We start from the raw sequence: 22,704 nt of genomic DNA on the forward strand, positions 1-22,704 counted from the left end.
TCACCTTCTCTGTATTTTCATTCAGGTCTAATTTCATGTCCCTGACGCTTTTTGATGATTATTGATATGATCAGTTATTTCAATCCCTCCATTGCATTTATGGGATCATCACAGAAATGGGCATCCAGTTTCTTAGTGAACGTGATGAGAGCAAACTATCTCGCAGCAGGTTTTCATTTTCTCTATCCATGCGATTTAAGGATCGAATGTCATGAATTGTATCATGGTACAAGTCAAGCAGGATTCTGTCTCTGGCCCATATGTTGTTAGCAAGCCTGCATATTGTTGACAGAGTGATATGATGAGTAGCGCAAGTTTGATAGAAATGTCATGCAACTCAGTATTATCGGTTGGAATGCTCAATGATATTGTTAATGCTTCCATAAATCTATACTTATTTCAATATATACTTTCTCATATGGTATTCTTTTTATTTTGACTCAGTTATTTTTGACTCATAATGTGAACATCCCCTCAGTAGAAGACACTTGCTGAAAATATATTTGGCTTCAAAACAAGTGAATGATTTAAATTTGTATTTTTCAAAGTTGAATAATAAGTCACAGTCATATCACAACCCAAATGATAAATTATTCATTAGAAACTGCTGCCCAAACTCAACGCTCCTTTACATAAACACTGTGCTTCTTTTTATCCATGGGGATTGTTTATTGCAGTGTAGACACAACTCTTCAAATGGTATTGCCCTCATTTATTCTTTTGTTGATGCAAACCCTGGCCTGTCACATTAGTCACACACAAGTTCTTACTTAAAGCTGCATGGATCCTCGATTTGGAGACCATACATCCAGAAGTTTCCATAACAAATCCATTGAATGATATCAATAATTCAAGTGTAATGTTGTGGGTCTGCTTGCTGTTTCTAACCACACTGATAGAAGCTGTTACCCGCCTCTGACGAAGTCCCAGCTCAGGGAGTGAAATTAAAATAATGAATAAAAGATAAGACAAAGGAATAGTGCTGAACTGGGAAGGCGCCTGCAACAGTTATGAATCCAGTGTCTCAGCATGCTGGGAAAGTGTGTGGGGGTAATTAGACCTGGCAGGTCGCTGAAGAAGCCACGCTTGGGAGGAAATCAGAGCCAAGCACCTCTCGTTGGAGGTCTCTGGATGAGTTCCTGGAGATTACTCTCTGAACTTCCAACAACTGCGCATGATCTGAGGGTTGTAATGGATGACTTGTCCGTGGCTGACATGATGAGTGTCATACCTCTGACTTCTGCTACCACTGGTGTCAAATGGGGGTGATTTACGCGACTGTCGCGGGCGTTTGGCCCCGACAGTCCAGGGAAGGAAGTGACTGATTAGACAGGTCACTGAGGCATTTGCTTCATTATCCAGTGACTTTCTGAGGAGCTGTGGTCCGCTGTAATTCCATTTCCACATGCGTCTCCTGTACTCGCGGCTATTGTACAGATTCATTTCACGCTCCACAAGTCTGCGTTGTTCTTGCTTCATTTCCTCTCATTTCTGAGGTTCTTTAAAAATTGATTTCTGCAACAGATATGCCTCTGCTGAGGCTCACAGTGTTTAATTTTTAATTGACAAAACACATTTAGTTTGCTTTGCGTTCGCCAATGATGTCAGGACCTGTAAAAATGACTCGCAGTCCATCGCCTGTTTGTGTCCATATAGTCATATGTCACAGTTCATGTATCATATGTGGCATTGACCTGATATGGCATGTAAAGTCGCTGTTGTGACATTGTAGTCATGGCTTTTAAGAACAAAACAATAATAGGCTACTCAAAGATTCTGCTGATAACTGTATGATAAATACAATATATCCACCTTAATATTGTCATCGACTGATATTGGAGCCCTCGTGCGGTGAAGGTTTGTACTGGAGAGTCCAGGATGAGAAAACAGGCACCCGACCGACCAAGGCCAGAATTTTCACATCAGATTACAGTATACAACTATGCAAAATGAGGAGGCTTCATTTTGGAGTCTTGAGCATCTTGAATGCAGATTGCCTTCTCATATTCTTTTGGCTCTTCATTACATAGTATATATGACTATACTTGGCATAAACATGCCACTACCTGCAAGCCATCTGTTACCTTTGATTAGAAAAATAGATTAATATTTTTTTCCCCTCTAGATTCTTATCAAACCCTTATCTTGCAGAATCATGTGAACTTGGACTCACTATAAGATGTTTTGAAACATGTGATCGAAAATTTATATGAAGCCTCCACCAAGAGGAGATACATATAGTCTTTTCTGTGATTTGTTTTTTTCTATCAACTAACGTTCTATGTTTCTCTTTCGTGCTTGAAGAATTTATTTTATGCTGCATTGGTTACGTTTATGATCATATTTGGAATTGAAATTTGTGTTTTGTTTTTATTATTATTATTGCGACAAGCTTATGGAGGCCACGTGGTTTGGACACGTGGAGAAGAGGGACAGGGAACATGTTGGATGAAGAAATGGTAGTAGCATGCAAAACAAGGAGGAGTAGACTACAATGAGGTTTGTGGATGTGATATAGGAGGATATGGAGAGCGCAGGGGTGACGAGAGAAGATGCACAAGATAGGCTGAGGTGGGGAAAATGCTGTGGCAATAGCTATTATTATTAGTATTATATATATATATATATATATATTTTTTTTTTTTTTTTTTTTTGCGAAATGCCAAAAAAAGTCAGTTTCACAAACAAAATTGTTTGTCAAACTTCACCTGAAATCCGGTACTTTGCTCTAGTAGGGTTAGGCTTTTACAATCTGACTTAAGGCAAGTTTTTCTTCATCACTGGAAATGTGTATAGCAGTTGTTGACTTCTGCAGGGAATACCTGATTGTAACAAAAAAAAAAAATGTGTCAAGTTTGGGCAGTACAAAGTTCTGTTTTCTTGGCAAAAACACTCTGACCTTGAGTCCAGTGTGATCATTTTCTCCTCCCCTTTTCAACCAATCACAGTGTGGTGTTCCTGTCACATGGTGGAGAGTCATGGCTCCAGCAGCAGTGGCCTCCTGCTGAACTTTAATTATTGTGAGTGACCGTGTGGAAAAACATTTTTCTCTTCCCTGTGCGATGACGCCAACCTTTGTTCATCTTTCTCCTCTTCAGTCACGCTCTGGTCCTGACAGTATTGTCCTGTTTGTGGTGGAGCCAATATCCACAGCCAGTCTCTTAGTACGGGTGTGTTAAAGTGATTATTGTCGTGTGAGTTTGAAGTCCAGAGGGAAGTTTTGGCTTTTACTGGGGGTTTAATGAGAAACTGCTGAATTGCTGTTTGGTCCTAATACGTACTAAGTCTCCCTGAAAAACATGTGATGGAACAATTAAATTTGTTCAATGCAATAAACCTAAAGTAAAAAGAATAAGGGGTCCACGGATTGTTATTTTCTTGGCCGATACCGATTGCCAATTGTTTTTAAGTCCCAACTGGCAAATACCTATTTTAGCCGATTTACTGTTTTTTTTTCTTCTTTTTTTTGTTGTGCTTACCTCGCACATCATCTTCAAAGCCAAAATAATCCCACACTGGGACTGTGGCATTTGGTTTTGCAATCACGTTTTATCTCCCTTTATTTCCACAAAGATACAGTATCTTTTGTTGCTCCTTGCGGGTCTCGATAACTTGCTAAACTGAGCTAGACAACCGACTTCTGGATGAGATGAGGGACTGACCAGAGGGTTAATGCTCTTCATTCCGCTGTGGCACAAATGCAACTGGAGCGGTGTCTGATATTGTGGACAGAGTGAACCCTCCTGTCAGTGGCCGCAGACGGGCTAGCAGGTTTTTAAATGTTTATTTATTTTTTTAATTTCTAATTATTTTCATTTTTATTAACTGTACGATAATTGACTTATTATTGTGACATGTCTACTGTTTTGTTGTACTTGTTTAGTACTGATAAATCATTTTGTTGCAGCAGAGGTTGTTGTAGACATTTTTTTTATGTGTGGTAAATGTGGTTGGTGCAATGGTGTTAGAGGTGTTGACGTTCTTTTAATTGACTTCTGCTCAGGGTCTGGTTGGGTGAGTTGGCTCGATCTGTCTCGAAGACGTCTTTAAAATGCACAGATTTATTGCGACATAGGATGAATTGTTGTTCATAATGTTAAGAATGTCAATTTGTGGGTCAGTTCATGGAAAAAAAATAGTGCAAAAATACTACTGATGTAAAAATCACTGAGATCAAAAGATCAGTGACACACAAATCTCTCCAATAATATGGTGTAAAATCACTTCAAACCATGTACGTTCACATATTGGTTGCCCATTTGAAAGAGGTGACATTTATTCTGAATGCTATTCAGCAAAAACACGTAAGATCTGCCGTGGCTTATGGTCCCTGCAGCAGGTTAGGCAATTAAAAAAAGTGGGACAGCGTGCCACCAATGACACTCACACAGATAATGTAATGATCTTTTTGCAGTTCGAGGAACGAATGATTAAAGCTCTTGGAAATGGAAGTGGCCTTCTGTGGAATCTGCCGCCAAACCATAAAAGAGAGGATCCATCAGACCTTACATAGCTTATGCTTTTCACGAAGGGAGGTAATCCGTCCACAGTGCAGCATGTCAGGTGGACAGTCACTCAGTCATATCACCACGGACAGCAGCTTTTATCCTGAAAGTTGAGGAAAAGAGGAGTTGAATGCACTGGAAAATCCAAGCAGTGAACTATGAACAAATCTGTCTGATTCTAAGTTTATCAGAATGACATGACTGTGTAGAGGGGTCTGCCTCAGACCAGTTATTCAGGTGAGCGGATTTCATTGGCAATTATTCAGAATCACAAGTCCAGAAGTTAAATTACAACCTGTAATGCTAGCACCTCTGCCGCTAGTCTGAATCTTGATGGAATTGAGTCGTCCATTAATGCAGGCAGGGCTCCTTAACATTTTCTTTTATGATTCATATTTAATTAAATGGATATGAAATGAACGTTTGAATTTGGTACAACTACACTTGTTAATATAATTTAAATGTAAAAGTATGTATCATTTAAATTAAAAGTACATATTTTTAAGTATATATTTTTTAAGTTCCTCTATAATTTTTTGTCTCTTCACCTTCTTTCTTTTGGTTTTGACGGCGTCTCACAATAGTTGCAGTGTATAATGTGGCCCTTTAGGAAATTTAACTGCCCCCCCGCTCTACAGCATAGAACTCGATTAATAAAGCAGTGTGAAAACAGCCTGCTGACCGCTTACGATTGGTTGATTTAGATCTCTTATCACACCAGCGTGACCTTCCCCTATCTCATTCAGCTTTCCCCTCATACTCTTTTCATTTTCAGTCCACATTGCCAGTTCCATTCACCTGTCGCAAACACGAGCATGTTCCTACCTTCACCTGGCCTGCTTTTCTTTCTAGATAAAAAGGAAAGAATATGGATTCTCACACATGAATTCAATTGAGAGAGATGCCACTGTTCTCATTGAATTGGTATATTATGACGTCTTACTATTCAAGGCATCCTGACTGGTATTTTGTTGAATGAAGACATTTCAGTAGGCCATGGCAAAGATTAGGGATGCATCGAAATGATAACCAAAAATGAAAAATCAGGTCTCAAATGAAATATTTTTTTAGTACCACAGCATTTATGGCTATGCCTGTGTGCATAACTCACAAAAATGAATGTATTGCAATCATATATAGTAGTATTCAAATGAATCAAATAAACCAATTATACAATTATGAAATTATTTTTGTAGCACTGACATTTCTGTTATGAGTCAAGACGCAAGGGACCCAAATGCAGTGATGAAAGTCACAGGGAGTCTGGAGTGAGTCAAATACAATAGTTTAGTCATTCACAACAATAAAACCAGAACAGAGAGTGTCACCAAACCCGGGAGAAACAAAGCTAAGTCAAAATGTTGAAACCGGCAGAAGTCCACAAACAAGAATGAGAGTCCAACAGAAAGCGTCACCAAACCGGTAGAATCAAACCCACTTACATCTGTAAATAGAGAAACAAAAAGACAATGAACAGAGATAGTCAATCACAAAACAAACCCGGAAACACGCAGAAACAGAGGAAGGAACAAAGCACTAACTCAGGCACCAGGGTTTCAGACAGAGTAATCAAAATAAGCTAGCTAGCGCACAGAATGAGAGAACGAACGAGGAGAGCCAATTTACCACGGGAACAAGAGGAGTCCATCTGGCACACGTTGCTGAAGTCCAGGTGTTCTTATACTCAGGTGATTCCAGGGTGATTAGCTCCAGCAATGTGCCACCAAACAGGAAGGAAGGAGGGAGAAACAAAACAGGAATTAAGGGACAAAATAAAAGCAAAATCATGACACTGTCAACCATGTGCAATATACTGTACTATACTTTATCACACTCATGAATGACGTTTCTAACTGACTGGCCAAAGATTGTAAAATTAAAGGTTTCCCATTGAGCAGAATGTGCTGTTGCACATGTTGCACAGCCAAAATAAACTTGAGGTTGCGTGTTTTTGTGTTACTGTCATCATCAATAACAAGAAAATAGCTGAACCATTCTTGCAAGGTTGTCACCGATCTGTGGTCAGGTGACACAGAGGTAGACGGGCTCCTCACCTTCACGACTTCACAACTCTCGCCCAAGTCTCTTCACTCTACCCTCTCACCTCTCGCACTTCTCACACATGCAGCTGCACCTCGCACATGCGCGTGCACACACACACACATTCCAGACAGTCTTCATTTACCCATGCTACTCTCTCAACAAGTTGGAGAAAGTGACAGAGATCAGTGACGCATGGCAGAAAAACAACTACAATCACTGAACCAGCTTTTTATCAGTCGACTACTGTACAAGGCCAGATATCAAAGTAGTCTTATCCACCACCCAAACACACCAATAGCGAGTCCCGCACTGCACTGCACAATGACTCCCGCTCCCTGTCATCAAACTCCCGTTGTTGCAGATGAGAAGCTCAGTATCCTAGGAGTTTCCAGGTTGTTTTTGTATGACGTTGTCTGCCCAAACACCGATCAGTAAACTCAACTACTCCCTGCTACGCAGATATCCTGTTAAGTGTGGAGTCGCGCTGCTTAGGTCGCTTCTACCAACTGCCAACTCAGTCGCCTGAGGCAAAAATCTCACCCCCACACGGATTGCATCCCAGCCTGCATAATTGTTCATTCAGAACATTCTAGAACCTAATTTGCATTTTTTTTTTTTAATTCCACATCCATGTTGTATGCCAGGCTACTTGCCCCTCTCCTGCAAACTAGTACAGGTTGTTGAGACCAACATTCTTGCTCAGAATTTGCAGACGACCCATCCCATGCTCCCTATTTCCACCATTATCTATTTACATTATTTATTTATTATCTATCATTTCTGTCACTTGCATCAACAGAAGGATTTGCAATATCTACATTTAAAATTGAGGTTGTCAAGAAAGATAGAAAACAGCTTGAAAGTTGAGGAAACGGCAGAACTGTATATATATATATATGGACATGGTTTATTTATATGTCTGCTAAGGAGATACTGTGAGGTGATGCTCACGGCACAGTTGGGGGTAAACAGCATTGCTGGAGCATGGAGGCAGGTTCTCTCCAGGCCTCCTCTTATCAGCTCAACAGCTAGCAGACCTGTGTGATGGGCTTAGCAAAGAATATGGAGGAGGCAGTCGAGTTTCTCTCCCTTACACTTGTATTGTGAACTTCCGAGCAGGTTTCACATTTGCCGCCTTGTCACTTGTAAATGTGTATGAGTGAAAGCGTAATGTGCTGCAGAACATCCAGTTTATTCTTTCAAATGTGGTCCTTCACCGAAGGCCATGTTGCCCCTCTCTCGTGTTGTTTGGTATCGTAGCAGCAGCTTTGATGATGGCTCAGCCCCAGATAAAAAGAAAACCTCAAGGACATAGCGAGAAATGTCCACTGAAGAACAATTGTCAATGTCCTTTAATCTTTTAGTCATTAGCCGCATCCTTGTGGGGGCTCATTGATCCATGCAACGTCACAAAACCCACAATGACGATGTGTCTCTCCATTAGAATTTGACTCGAGGTCTGCAGTTTTATAATCATCCCCTCGTCCTTATCATTCCTGCCATATTGTGTCCATAATGTAGAGAGCAGGTGGATGGGTGGACTGCAAAGTGGAAGAGGGGATTGGAGCAGTCCGATTAACACGGGAGCAGGAAGGCAGGAGGGTGAAAATGGTTCTTTACCTGAGTAAATTTGTTGGGAAACGTCTGATTTAAAAGGACGGTCGACTGTTAGAATGTGCTGTCGCACTGAAGGCTGACTCTTCACTGCGTCCTCATTCACGTCTCAGCCTTTATTTGTATTGAACAATAGTGTGTAAACTTTTTTTTTATATTGCTATCTACCATCAACTTCATACATTATCAAGTAGAAGATGTATCGTGACGTATGTTATGAGAATAATGGCTTTTCTTGAACATCTTTTGCAAGTTTGTGTTTTCATGTCTGTTAAGGTTCCCACAGTGTGACTGGCCAGGCAACATATTTTCATTGCTTAGAAAGTTTCAGCACAATTTTAATAATCATTTCCACTTGGTTAGTCGCAGTGTACTGTATTGATTAGTGTGGTATAAAAAATGTACAATTATAATAGTAATATCGTGTAAATAATCCAGTACCACTTGATCCCAATGTGCGTTCAAGATCTGCTGTGTCACCTGCTATATTTTCATATCACTCCTGCCCTGCAGCCCACCAACCCTTAACTATCACTCTCTTTGGTGGCAACTTACAGGGTTGGTATGTGTACTACATCCAATATACCTCTTAAGTTGTGACACGCGGGAGGTGTTTATCATGTCACAGCGAAACAGTTTCATCTATTGTAATATGTCTCTTGCCAACCAACATATTTCAAGATGCTGTTTGACTATGGAGTGTCTGACCCACTTCAATTAGTTCTTTCGCTTTCAAACTGCCAAACAATGCCACTGTATTCCTTCCTCGAAAACAATAGAAAAATCTCCTTTGTGCATAATCATTATGTTAGGAATGTGTGCACAATCAAGTTGACAGTGACAGTAAGCAGGAGAAAGCAGAATTTACTTGGATTTTTAATTCCTGCTGCCAGTACAGCGCAAGTTTAGGTATTTATTCACAAATTAGTGTCTGTCCCACCTCGAGCCACTCTCCAGCATTTCAGTGGTATGTTGGCAAAATCAATATCTTCACTGTGGCCAAGTATGTGCTGCTTAAACCGTATACCACACAAACTGCAGAGTGCACGTAAAAGTAAGCAATTTTACTTGTGAGCACTTACAGGCGGAGTTGAAGATGAAAAGGACAAACATCCTACGATACTTGAGGACAGTTTTATTGCTTATTGAATGCTGCGTAAGCACATTTGGATAAATGTCTAGTTGACAAGTGTGATCTCTGCGGAGCCCAGTTGTGTAAGGACCGGCACCAGTTCAGTGTTAAATGCAGTGGCTGTTCATACGGCGATAGCCTCAGTGCTGCTTGACTCAGACAACTTCTGCGAAGGGGTGCAGGGTGGGAACCTTCACTATCGATGTCGGCTTTGTCACTATGTAAATGCTCCACATGCGGCATATTCCAATGGTAGTTCGCAGCGACAAAAATAGCAAATAACTTGAACATTCTATGTTGCTGCAAGCATGTTTACAGATGCTTCAATAACAGAAACAGGAAAAACAGAAAGGGTTAAAGACAAGAATAATCAAGGTCGAATCATATCACAAATAAAAAACAAAAAATAACAATCTTTTTTTTTCGATATCACCCAGCTGTACTTTGAGTCTATGTTTTTTAAAACTTTTCTTCTTCTCCATTTTCTAGGTTATCACCATTCAATGAGGTGGGCTGTCAATCGCAACCCATCATGGAAACTGGTTATTTGACACTCAACTGTCACAGCATTGACTTCATGTCAGGCTCTTGCTGCAAAAGAGTGCTGTGACACCTGGACCAGGACACCATGACACTGACGGACTACAAGTACAGTCTGCTGGGCTCCTTGGTAGAGGACTACCGGAAGAGGCCGCTGCTCCTGCAGGTGGACAACACACCCATGAACCTTTTTGCTGTTTTAGAGGTCAAACATGAACTACCGAGGAGGACCAGCATCTTGACATGTTTTCGTAGGATTCGAGTCTATAGCTTCCTATTTGGCCTGGTGGTGATGTTTCTCATCATGGCCTCGTACATTTTGACTGGGGACAAGAAGGGTCTTCTCCTCACACCGTCACCATACCAGTTCAGCAGCTTGGGTGGCTCTGGGCCGTTTATCTTCAACCTCTCATCAGTCAAAGACTATGCACATATCAAACTGGTCGTCAAGACCATCAAATCCAAGGTGGAGTTTCGCAGCAGACAACTTCCTGACTTTAAAGCACTGGTCAACAGTGATCAACACGTGAGTAATGAAGTTTACCAGCATTTTGAAAACACTCTGTTTAACTGTCCGCCTCAGATCAACCTGTAAACAATTTTCCATACTGTTTCATACTGTTTTACATTTTTGGCACCTAGCCACAACAACTGACACTTCATAAAATGTCATGAAAAAACCTGCACATTTGAACAGTCCATAATTTACAATGCAAGAAAAAAAAAAACAGTGGGTCTTTCAATATAAAGCAACAGCTAAATTCATAAAATTGTGTGATTTTCCTTGGCATTTTTCTGTTTTGACTTTTCAAGAGTGAGTAGAGTATCATGACCATTGTTTTACAGCAATGATGGCCATTTGTTCAACTGACCCAAAAGATTACTATAGCTACTTTCCTGCTGGTCCCAACATGTGTTAATGACTAGATCTGTAATTAAGACGCCAGCCAGAGGACTCACTATTGCTTTGTCATCACGCCAACATATGCAAATTCTTAACACCTCCTTTGCCTTCCAAAAATGTGTGCGAAACAACTCATTTAAATCCTTTTGAAAGCCATTGACCTGCATGTCCTTGTGAAGTGAAGAAACGTTTATTTCAATCTCCTCTAACACACTGTGAAAAACTTACATGACAAATTATATGACACTTGTATTACCATTATATAACATTGCTACGTTATTGCTACATTACATACAGTTCAGTCAATATTTCGTCTGACATTTCACCGAGATTGAAAAGGAGCAGAGTGAAGAACCGGTCTCAAGTTCTACCCCTTACTCCTACTATTATATGTGTGAGATCCATTATGTTGTGTGTTACTGTCATTCTCTCACTCTTTTTTTTTTTTGTTTCTGTCAGACACTTTGGTATCACAGTGGTTTTTTTTCCCCATCGGTCATTTGCGTGTTGCTGCTATTCATTAGAAGTTTTGTCTGATCCGGAGGCCAGGATATTTCTGGCCGTAAACAACTAAACCCCAAACCCTACTAGCTCAGGTAATTTCAGTACGCCTGCTTACTATGTATGTGCTCTGTATTCTACTGTATACACAGTATTACTGTAATGGGCTTCTTTTGTAGTAGAAGCCATGGTCTTTTATTACTTAGATAAGTGTTACCCCACACCTCGACCACAGCGTGCAATTGTGGATGTGGAAGGCAGGTCAGTGAAATCATCCACTTTATGGGGATTCAATCAAACCTCATACCGATTGTAGCAGTATTATAGAAGTATAGTAATATTTTCAGCGGTGGCTTGTGTGATCAGTTTTAGATTTTCATTATGGATCGATATAATTACAGCCTACTTGGTATTAAAAATATAACACAACACAGGTACATTCACTGCAGCAAGCAGGAAGTCATTGTTTGAATAAAAAAAAAACAAGGTAGCTTACACAACACCTCATTTCACACCTAATTACTGCTACTATGTCTCTACCTTATCTTCTTCACGCTCATCCACAACACTGGCTTTCTCCAAGCGTTTGTGTCACCTCAAAGGCCGCTTCAATTAATTGCTAATCCTTGTGATAATGGCGTCACCCATGGCTGTTTTCATCCAACTAATTTCATATTGAACAAGCTAATGAAAGCTGAGCAGCCTCGGGAAAATCAATTGCTCAGGTCTCAGCATTAAATGTCCTTCCTCTGAGTGTCATACCATATGGCCGGATCATACCTTTCGCCAAATAGTGAGTTAGCAACCGAAACTGTGTCTCACTGTTCAGTGAATCATTGCCTGAATTGTTAATATATTCGTCTTTTGAACTGTGTGACATATGTAGGCGCGGAGGCAGAGAAACAAAACTGCATTTAAGTTTCCAAAGATAACACCAGATTTTCCCCTGTATGCCTTGCACTTGAGAAACTCTATCATAAGAACAACAAAATAGTGAGCAAATTTGCTGAAAAAGATGAATTCATTTGTTTATTAAAGAATAATAAATAATAAATGTTAATATAATGGTTTATAATGATGATGTTTCTTGTTCAAATGCATACAAATTCGACTCTAAAAAATCCTTTTTTTAAAAGAAAACCTGATTTCACTGGTAGCGTGTTTCAAGCAAATACACTGACCACACAAATTCTCAATGAAAACGGTATGATGAACTCTTGTGAAAACATGATGCTGAATCCCAGTGTAAGCATCCCGACAGCTGCAGCAGTCCATTTTTGTTGGTTTAGTGTGTCTGAGAAATTACTCGAGCGTGTTTACATTTCATCTCGCAGCTTCAGTGGTTCCTATCTACAGGTTTTGCAAGAGGGCTGTTGTTGACATTGTGGCAAATCAGTAATGCAGAATGACTCCTTCCTGTCATTACAGATGTTTTCGGTTATCCCCCGCAAATTCCTGTCTGGTATCAAAAACCCCTGCTGGCAAGAAGAGTACTCTGGGAATCTCACGTCTGACCCCTACATGACAAACTTATACGCACGCTATTCAAGGCGCTTCCGTACTGTCTTCCAACACTTGAGGAGCTCTTTTCGGGAACACTTGTCCCAACGTGATGGGAAACTGCGCCGCATGCGCTGCCTTCCATATTTCTACATCATCGGTCAACCCAAGTGTGGGACAACAGATCTGTACGACAGACTCAGACTGCACCCAGATGTCAAGTTCTCGACTTTCAAGGAGCCGCACTGGTGGACGCGCAAGCGGTTTGGTAAGTAAAGAAAATGACAGTGTTCTCAGCTTGAAGCCTACAGGCTGGAGCACTATAATGAGAGACCAGGGGCATTGATGCTGTCAAATGTCACACACCCACAGGGAATTATTTCAGTACGGGGACACCTCATGGGCCTTCAGTAGCTTGTACTGCTGATTATGAAGGATATGTAAAGGCCCATGGTGCAAATGTCTAACAGAGACTCTCTTGTATCGCCGTATTAGTCTGTGGCTTGCTCTCATGATGAAGGGCTTCCTCCAAGGCTTTGTTTCTTTCTTTCATCCAAAAACATGGACTGGTGCCATTTTTGCCCTGAACTGTCTATGGTTTCAAAACAGAGTTGGTTTTCTGTCCCTGTGTGTCCTGCTTTGGACTGACCCCCCGTATGACCATTCATGCCTTTGACAGGAAGCAAAACAAACTATCACACCATCTTTCAAATGTTGTCGCTCAGTTTTTAATAGTAAACTTTAGATGCTGCAAATATTGATTACAGGCAGGAGCTTAAGAGATGCTCTCGCTTATATGTGTAAAACAAGTTACGAGTCAACATATTATCACTCCTGAGATGTAAAATATGGACAATTATCAAGTTACATGGCATTTCCTGATGCTGCATAAAAGGAGGTGAGGTAAGTCTAAAGAAATGGCGTGGTGCTCCTTAAGGTTTCAAGCAAGCACATGGCTACCACTGCTTATGAACATCACGTAACGCCATGGAGGTGGAAATATTGGATTCCATTGAAGTGCCTGTATGCCAACATGCAACACAGGAAAAGTTGACTACAGCGTGAACATTGCATGCAAACTTGATGATCGACAAAGGACACCATTAAGTCCTTGTTACTTGAAGACATTGAAGCATTTTCTGACCGACCTCGCGGACACTTTCAGTTCTACACAGCTGTCAATGTTAATTTTGACTTTTTTTTTGTTATCTATTCATCTTTCTTAAGTAACCACTTCCAATAATGTCAGCGGGAATTGGCTCTGGCCCCTTTTGACCCTTTTAAAGTGTAGTGGACAAAACGGAGTGTATGAATAAATGGACAATGAAATGTAAGCACACTTATCTGCACTCAATAAAATCCTCTGTTAAGTGGAAGCCTGCAGTGACATGAACTTGTTCTCTCTGATGTCTCTGACGCTTCAGTCCGCTGACATAATTAATCAGAGAAATGAATATTTAAGATCTTCCATTTTCTGTGCACAAAAATAAACCGTTTTAGTGGTGTGCAGGAATTTGCGGTCCTAACTGGGTATCTGTAGTTTTCAATTCTTTCCACATGTACTGTACCATTGTGACTGCAACCTCCATATATGGCTACAGATTCCCAGGCTGTTGAAACTCACCCATCTTGAGAAACAGATGCTTTGTTCCCTTGGATATTTTGAAAATCACAGCACTTTTAAATTAGTAACGTCCCGCCTAAGCATAAAGCACTTTAACTTCTGTACGACAAATTATGATGCTTATCTTTAAGGCCTCAAATTGTCCACCTTCAACTAAACAAAATTTGTATGTAGGCAGCTTTATTGATCACACCAGTCCCCACTGGAGTGAAGAATGAATATATTCAGAGCACCGACGCCCAGCCACAGTGTTTATTCCAACTCACAATTAAATTCAATGCATCCAGGCTGGTAGATTCTGAAACAATTTGTCACGTATGTTTTTGATCTTGTGCAGTTTTGCAACTTGTTGAAATTAAAGTCGCTCCTCGATATTGGTGTCATGCTTGATACAGTAGTCAAGAGTCGCCTTAAATACAATGCCAAACACTAGCATGTACAATGTATAACACACAGAAGTCAGCTACTAAGTGTGTACACTGGCTACTTGCAAAACCTCTTTCTTGTGACGATTTGCTTACTCGTGCTGCTGTGTGATGAAATTCCCATTGCACCAAAAAGCTAATCAGATTGCTGAACCTGTGCTGGTTGCTTTTGCAACATACATTGCATTATTTATCAGCCTGTACCACACATCCTTATAGACTTCATTTTGAGACAAAATTATTAAGAATTATGGCTGGTTCTACTCCTTTGGCAACCTTTTTCTCTGATACACTCATATCGTATACAGTATGCGATTCATATTTATTAATAATAATAATAGTAATAATAATATTGTGTTTATTTCCTAACACTTTCTGTGTTTGCCATGACTCTCACAATACTCATGTTTAAATCCACTGATCTGAAGTCTATCAAGACTTGAGATTGATGCAGAGTTCACATCAGAAAGTCAGTGTGCAAGTGTGTGTGCTCCACTCATGTATTTGTGTCGAGCAGCAGTCAAAGAGTTGAGCAGAGCTCCTTCTCTCGAGTGATTGCTCTGTTCAGTGTCAGCTCTGATCATAGAACATAAAGCCGATTAGATAATGACTTTATGTGGAATTGAAAGCAGGCCAATGCCGCCCATCAATAATCTCATATCGCTCCATTCAGAGCAGGCGCCGAAGTGTCGCATCAGCCCAGAACTTGATTTGCATGGTGGTGCTCTGTATGGATGTCTGCGAGGACTGATACCTACATTGCGCTCGCCTCCAGCTATCTGTCGGAAAACTGCTTAATAGTTTTTCCCTCTGTTTTCGCCGTACAGCGACACACATTAGTGGTGCTTTCTTCACAGTTTCATCCACATTTTCGCCAGAGTTATCAAAAGGCGGCTTAACTGTCGCGGGCAAAGTAATCCTCTTGAAGTTGGTCCAGCGGCTGACTTTGCCCCTAATCCCTTTTTTCACTAATTGGGGGATTGATCAGCATGAATGCAATGGTTTATGCTGTTTGTTCAGTTGACATTCAGATTTGTTCTTAACAGTTTGCGATGTACACTGGGGCACTAGCACCGGTGCTATTACAAACTTGAAATCGGCAATTTATTTCACCATCATTGACGCTATGAGAACTTCTGCTGAACAAGGTCGTGCCTGTCTGCTGCTACTGGCTCTGTCCAAAGACTGGACTGTCCTCCCTAGTTTGTTTAGATCTGCCACAAACTGCTGTGCTCGCCTTTCTTACCAAGGCATTTGTGAAAGCAATTTCAATCTGCTCGTAAGGTTTAAGATCATTGACGTTATGTGCACAAAATCTACAAATTCAGTCTGGCGAGGGTGGAATTTCAGACAGGGTCCAGCCAAGATAAAATCCTGACTTCATAATACACACTACACTATATGCCACCATGGCAGGTTTGGAAAGACAAACGTGATGTAGTAAAATATTTGTAAACTGCATCTCCATGAACCACATGATGAATCAACTCTGAATTGACCTTAAATTCTGGAATTTATTTCAGTTTTGGTACAGATTGTGCAGCACCCTCCAGTGGATTCTCCAAGCAGAACATTTATGAGTCTTGTATTAAAGTATGTTGGTGAAGCACATAGTTCTTGGTTATATGTTTTAATTTAGATGTGCACAGCACATTCAGTGTGAAGAAGAAAGTTTATTTCTTTTTCTTTTTTTTTTTTTAAATCAACTTCAAGTCACGTATTAAATTGTAGACTCGCCACCCAGGTCCTGATTCAGTAGAAGTCAAACATTCGGAACCTGAGCTCAGAAGTTATTTCATTTCACCACAAATGCGCCGACATGAAATTGAATTAAAATGATAAGCAGTAGCTAACGTCTCCAAACATTTTCCTCAGGTATAATCCGTCTGAGCGAGGGCTTCCATGATCGCTATCCAGTGGAGGACTACCTGGATTTATTCGATCAAGCTGCTTATCAAATACAGGGTAACCTCAGTGCAAATACCAGCGGGACACCGAACCATCCTAATATCATCATAGGTAAGCCAGATTAACAGGAAAGATGTGATTATTGTTGTACAGGGAATGTCTCTGCCTGAGGCAGGGTTTTTTGGTCGGAACATATAAGAACATTACATTAGAATACATTAGAACAAATACACCCACACATTGCCTCCAGAAACCACCTTGGCTTGATCAATGGTTTTCAAAAGCAAGGTTTGTTTTTAACTGTGGCCCCAGATGTAAACATGAAACCAACAAATGATCCTCCTGAAATACTCTTCTCCGTCCGTTTTAAAAAACTTAAAATACCCACAGCAGCAACGCACTGTTCTAACAACTGTTTGTGTGTGTGCTGACCTTTCATCAAATAAATCCAAAAATTCTCATTATGTAGTAGCAAGAATCACAACCTCAAGCTCCACCGTCTCACTGGTCAACTATCAGGACTTCGGTGTGCAACGTGGTCTGACAGTTCTCAGCCCTCGCTAGTCTGAAGCGGTTAGTTTCTGGCTCAGGGTGACCCGGCACACGCCGGCAGCTTCACTAGTAATCTCCCCAGCAATATTACAAAGCTGCTGTTACAACAGCAGGTAGCAGGGCTGAAGCGCGAGGCTGCTCTGTAGCAGCCACTCTCACTCAAATCACTGATGGAGAATGTTAAAGAGAACTCTGACTCAGGCCCCACGGGGATAATCCAACAGCCTAATAATAGTGGACTTCCTCCCGCTTCACCTGTCCACTTCACTGTGGTGCTTCAGACAGGAATAGTTGTTTTACTTGCATTACATTGTTTATGAAATTCACTGGTTATCCTTGCTGTATTTGCATATCCTGCGTCCAGCCTTTTTTTTTTTAGTCATCCAGAAAAAAAAAAGATCTCAAAGACCTGCTTGGGTGTTTAAAGGAGCAACAACAAGGGTCTGTCACACTGGACTGAGTTGGTGTACTGCAGCTTAGCATGCCGCCTGGTTTTGTTTCCCAGTTTAAATAAATAATCCTTGTAAGGGGGAGAGCGTGCCAAAGCCACACTCAGTATTCACACCATGCCCTGGGAGAGCGCGGCAAGGTGCAGGCCCGCAGGGTTCTGGACTCTTTACAGTCCCTAGAAAAAGTGCCAGACGTAGTGTTTGGGTGCCATAGAGATGCTAATGGAGCTCCTCCATTCACTGGTCCACTTAAGTTCATTCAGAAAACTGACCTCATGTTTTGTAAACAGATCCTTAAGCAGCTTGTATCACGAGCAGTCAGTGAAGAGGAGGCAGATGAGGTCCTGGTGTGTCTAGAAGATAATGATGGCGCCGACTAATGAGTCCCGGATATCCTTTTCTTCATAGTCTAATAACGTTTCAACTATTTAATTGTTTGAAAAATGAATCCCCCAAACTGATGAACGGCATCAACACAGTCAATTACAGTCATGGCGGAACTGGGAAAGGACACATTTTGTTTGTCTTGATTCACAACAAACATTAAAAGCACCCAATAAAAATGTGGTTAGTTTATTATTGGCTGAGAAAATTACTTTTTACAGCCGGCGTATTGTATCAATTTCAGCGGCTTCAAATATACAGCCTGTTTGCATTAGCTGCAGTTTTTGGAAGTTTATTGTGAGGAGAAATGTAGCTTCCTTATTTCATGTGAAATTGGATATTTTTCAGCTTTACAATTGTAACTTTCTGACAAAATCTTATTTTTGTTTTTTTCTTCTGTCATGTCATTTCACACTTAAAAAAATATGATCGATACAAGTTCTAAATATGACCATCTGAAATGCGCCAAATGAAATGTAATTCTCAAATGAAGGTGCTAATAATAAATAAAATAATAATAAAATAAACCAATGCCTTGTGTTAACTGTCGCTGTTTTTACTGACCGTGATGGGGTTTACTTGTAGGTGAAGCCAGTGCCTCCACCATGTGGGACAACAATGCCTGGGTGTATTTCTACGACAACACTTCAGTGGGAGAACCTCCATTCCTGATACAGGATTTCGTCCACGCACTGACCCCCGACGCTCGTTTCATTGTCATGCTCAGGGACCCGGTCGAAAGGTGAACGGACAGAAATGATTCAGAACATACGCCCACTCCATCCAATCTTATACTCTCTCTTGCTGGAGATACCTTCAAGGCTTTCAGTGAAACCACTTCATGCTGTCCATGTTGATTTTCACTTCTGAGAACGCCTGAACACACATTCTTGTTCATTCCCTTTCTGTGTCAAAGAGGTTCTTAATTCCATTTTTGGATTTTTTCATTTTTTTAGTGCATCATTTCCAGGTGATGCAATGCAATGTCCTAACCAAAAACATCCATGATAAAGGAGAATAATTGAGATTGCGCAGATGGAGGTGAATGTTTTTTGTTTTTTTTAACTTCAGGATAGAACAAAAAAAAAGTTGTTCCCTGCACTTTTTTGTGGCACAAAGTTCGCTCATCACAGGAACACTTCTGCCAGATGTTAAAGCTAATGTGTATAAATTCATCTTAAATTATATATAAATTATATATAAACTGCGGTACATTTTTTCATCAGGTCAGTCCCACCTCAAGTTCTAGCACTACCTGAGTGGCTCAGTATAAATCACTGCCTCATACATGTCTGCAGAGATTGATCTAGGAAGTGCAGAAGCGTCTGACCACAGAGGCTCGTGACAAAGGTCAGATACAAGACAGAAAGCTTTTGAGGGGATCTGTCACTGCTGAATCACCACAATGTCACTTTGCTGAAATTGTTGGCAGATGTTGACAAATAGTTTTTTGTCCAAGCATCATCATTGCCACAGTTTGTCGCCGTCATGTGACTGTTGCCTTAAGGTCAAAAATACAAATAAATCTTGAATCTTAAATTGATCCAATTGGCATGAAGAGAAATGTAATTTAAAACAGAATGTGGTTTAATATGGAGCTGGATTTTTCTTGACTCTCTTGCGTTGATGAACAATATCCGCTGCGCCAGTAACATGTTTAAATTCCTCTGGAATTCTACCAGATGGGTGAATGATACAGTAGTTGGATGAGCTTAAGACTTCATGAAAGAGTGAATCATCTTAATCCCTCTTGTCTGGCAGGCTCTACTCTGATTACCTTTATTTTGGAATTGCCAACAAGTCTGCGGAGGACTTCCATGAGAAAGTGTCCGAGTCCCTGCAGTTATTCGAGGGGTGCCTTACTGAGTACAGCATGCGGTCCTGTGTGTACAACACCACTGTCAATAACGCCATGCCGGTGAGTGCCTTTTCCTCTCTCACGGCCAACATAAAGGAGGCAGTGTATTAGGACGAGCATTTGAATCAGTTGCACTGAACTAAAGCAGGTTTAAATCTTGTTTGGCGTGAATGTTCATTTTCTCCTTGGTAAAGAAGCGACTAAGCCAGACTGAGAAGGGTCCCAGAAGGAGGGCTCTGTGCCAGCATTAGCCCATTTAGAGAAGGGTCGAGGACGCTGTTTTGTTGTCTTCCCCCTTGTTTTCACATTCTGCCTTTGCCCTAATTGCCTATCCTTTTATATCCAGCAGCAGGCACATGAGAAGAGCCGCACAGCTGCCATGACTGATCGCTCATGTCTGCCCTGCCTCGATAAAAGTTTAAGAGCCCAGAAGAGCGCAGGGCCGCACAATACCAATAAACTCCCAACACAAGTCACAACTGACCTTGCGCCGAACTGATTTAATATGAGAGCGCGGGCTTTCGGATGCCAACAGCACTTTGTTGCCAAAGCCAAAGGCCATAAAATAGTTTTGCATGCAAATGGCAGAATTTGAACAGTTTAGCAATAAAACTTGAAACAGTTGTTACACTAACATTGGCAGCTTAAATGGCTGCTGGGAAGCGTATCAGGTGGGAACCAGGGGATGGTTATATTTGCTTGATGATCTGAGTCATACAAAAATAAAAAATAAAAAAGTGCTGGACTGCATTCAAGTCAGGTCAAGTTCAAGACTATTGACGCAAGATAGCAATATTTATTTACGTGACTTACTGACAGGACAGTTTCATTTTCATTGAGACAGATTTTGGTAAGAATGAAGCCCAGTTAAAGGGAATCATTTCAATTCAGTGACTATTGATAAAGGAGGGGGGTGGTTACTGGAGAATAATTCATGTTATGTTTTTGTGAAAATACAATCACGTGGTGTTTGTTGGACCACAATCAATTATCTAACATGGATTCTTGCGTTCTTTACTGCAGGTCAGGCTGCACGTCGGCCTATACATCGTCTACCTAAAGGACTGGCTAACCATCTTCAGCAGGGAACAGATTCTGGTCTTGCGCCTGGAGGATCATGCCTCCAATAGAAAATACACAATGCACCAAGTCTTTGAGTTTCTCGATCTTGGTGAGTGATGCTCTTGTTCCTAACATGGGACCATTTGTAGTGGCACTCCCTCACTCAAGTGAATACAAGAACATGAATGAAAACACATTTCCAGCACTGTAAATGTAATTTTCTTTCATACAAAACAGGGTTGTTGCTGGCTTTGTGATGACTGGAAACAAGCTGCCACTTTAAAAATGAATGCACCTTAAATCAAGTGTTAATGTTTTTCAGGACCAGTGACAAGAGAAATAGAGTCTGAGATCACCAGAAGTCCTGCATCTAATACCAGGAGGCCTGCAGACAAAAATCTAGGACCCATGCTGCCCATCACTAAAGAGATCCTCCGGGACTTCTACACGCCCTTCAATGAGAAGTTAGCAAAAGTTCTCCGGAATGACTCCTTCCTCTGGGAGTCCAAATCATGAACCCCACTCCGCCTCCCCTCAAGCTTGAAAGAAGAAAAACCACTGACATGGACGGCAATTGCTCTGTTTTGGATTCACTCTCAAGTGCCCATGAACTCGTCCTTTATTCTAATTTAAATTATTTTCTAAGTTATAAAGGCAGAGCTGAATCAAAGATAGCACAAGTGAGCGAGGTGAATGATTGAGTCAGGATGTGTGTGAGGAGTGATTGCAGTGTTTGTTGTTGTTGTTTTTCTTGATGAGGTGTAAGAAAATAAATCGTAAATTCTAGTATAAAAAGAGGCTGATTGTCTGTCATTTTCTACGAACTGTGCTCTAAACACAATGTGAGACCTACATGTTTATATGCACTCATCTGATCTGAGATACAAACATAAGTAGTACAAGTATACAGTAGAAGTGTAAGTTATTTCACCACCCAGTGATAACAATATGTGTCATACGAATTAGGAACAACAAACTAGCACATTAGGAAAGTAATGATATCAATATATCTAACTGGAGGTCAGACAATTCAAAGCGAACGAAAGCATGAGCCAGCACGTGAGAATTAGTAGAGTCGTACTGACATCAAGAGGTAAGATTGTGTTACTACATATCTTTTCCACTCCAGAGTGAAAGGGACTGACGGACAGACACAAGTAATCTGGCAAGAACTGTCTGTTTCAACCACCTAGATAGGTAGTAAAGACACGATGTCAATTCGCTTTCATTCTTTTTTTTTGTCAATGTATAGAAATCTGTTTCTTGCTTTCACATATTACCACTAAATAATACAAATATATAACATACAGGTTTGGTTTAAAGCAAAATCAGACCACGATACGACTACTACCAAAGATAATAATAATAACAATAATAATAATAATAATAATAATAATAATAATGTAGCGGCTGAGAGGTGGACTGCTGTATTCAGAAGTGATGTGGACTACCCATGATGCATTTGGTAGTTTTCAGATGTTGGGGCACCATAATTCAAGTGGCTGTTGCGTTTTATGCCTTCGCTGTGTTCACTGATGCTGCAGTTCGGTTGCTTTCAATAAAGAGCATCTGCGAATTCCTACGGATGCAGAAAGACAACCCATTGTGTCTTCTCTGACCACTGCTTGCTATAATAATAATAATAATAATAAACACCTGGAGTGAAACCTCGGTTAGATTTCGTGTTCTTTATCAACGTTATT

At 40.7% G+C, this 22,704-nt stretch overlaps 1 protein-coding gene across 1 annotated transcript in view; it reads left to right on the forward strand.

Annotated features, from left to right (window-relative positions):
* LOC128752593 (carbohydrate sulfotransferase 15-like) overlaps positions 1-21,782 on the forward strand; it is a 33,178-nt gene extending 11,396 nt beyond the window's left edge. Inside the window, exons 2-8 of the mRNA XM_053853964.1 lie at positions 9,784-10,360; positions 12,668-13,007; positions 16,664-16,807; positions 18,667-18,823; positions 19,843-19,999; positions 20,963-21,110; positions 21,324-21,782. Of these exons, the coding sequence (XP_053709939.1) occupies positions 9,923-10,360; positions 12,668-13,007; positions 16,664-16,807; positions 18,667-18,823; positions 19,843-19,999; positions 20,963-21,110; positions 21,324-21,517 (1,578 nt within the window). The 5' untranslated portion in view covers positions 9,784-9,922 and the 3' untranslated portion in view covers positions 21,518-21,782. The remainder of the gene's footprint in view (positions 1-9,783; positions 10,361-12,667; positions 13,008-16,663; positions 16,808-18,666; positions 18,824-19,842; positions 20,000-20,962; positions 21,111-21,323) is intronic.
* The last annotated feature ends 922 nt before the right edge of the window (positions 21,783-22,704 follow it).

The sequence above is a fragment of the Synchiropus splendidus genome, chromosome 1, assembly GCF_027744825.2.
Source record: "Synchiropus splendidus isolate RoL2022-P1 chromosome 1, RoL_Sspl_1.0, whole genome shotgun sequence".
Lineage (NCBI taxonomy): Eukaryota > Metazoa > Chordata > Actinopteri > Syngnathiformes > Callionymidae > Synchiropus > Synchiropus splendidus.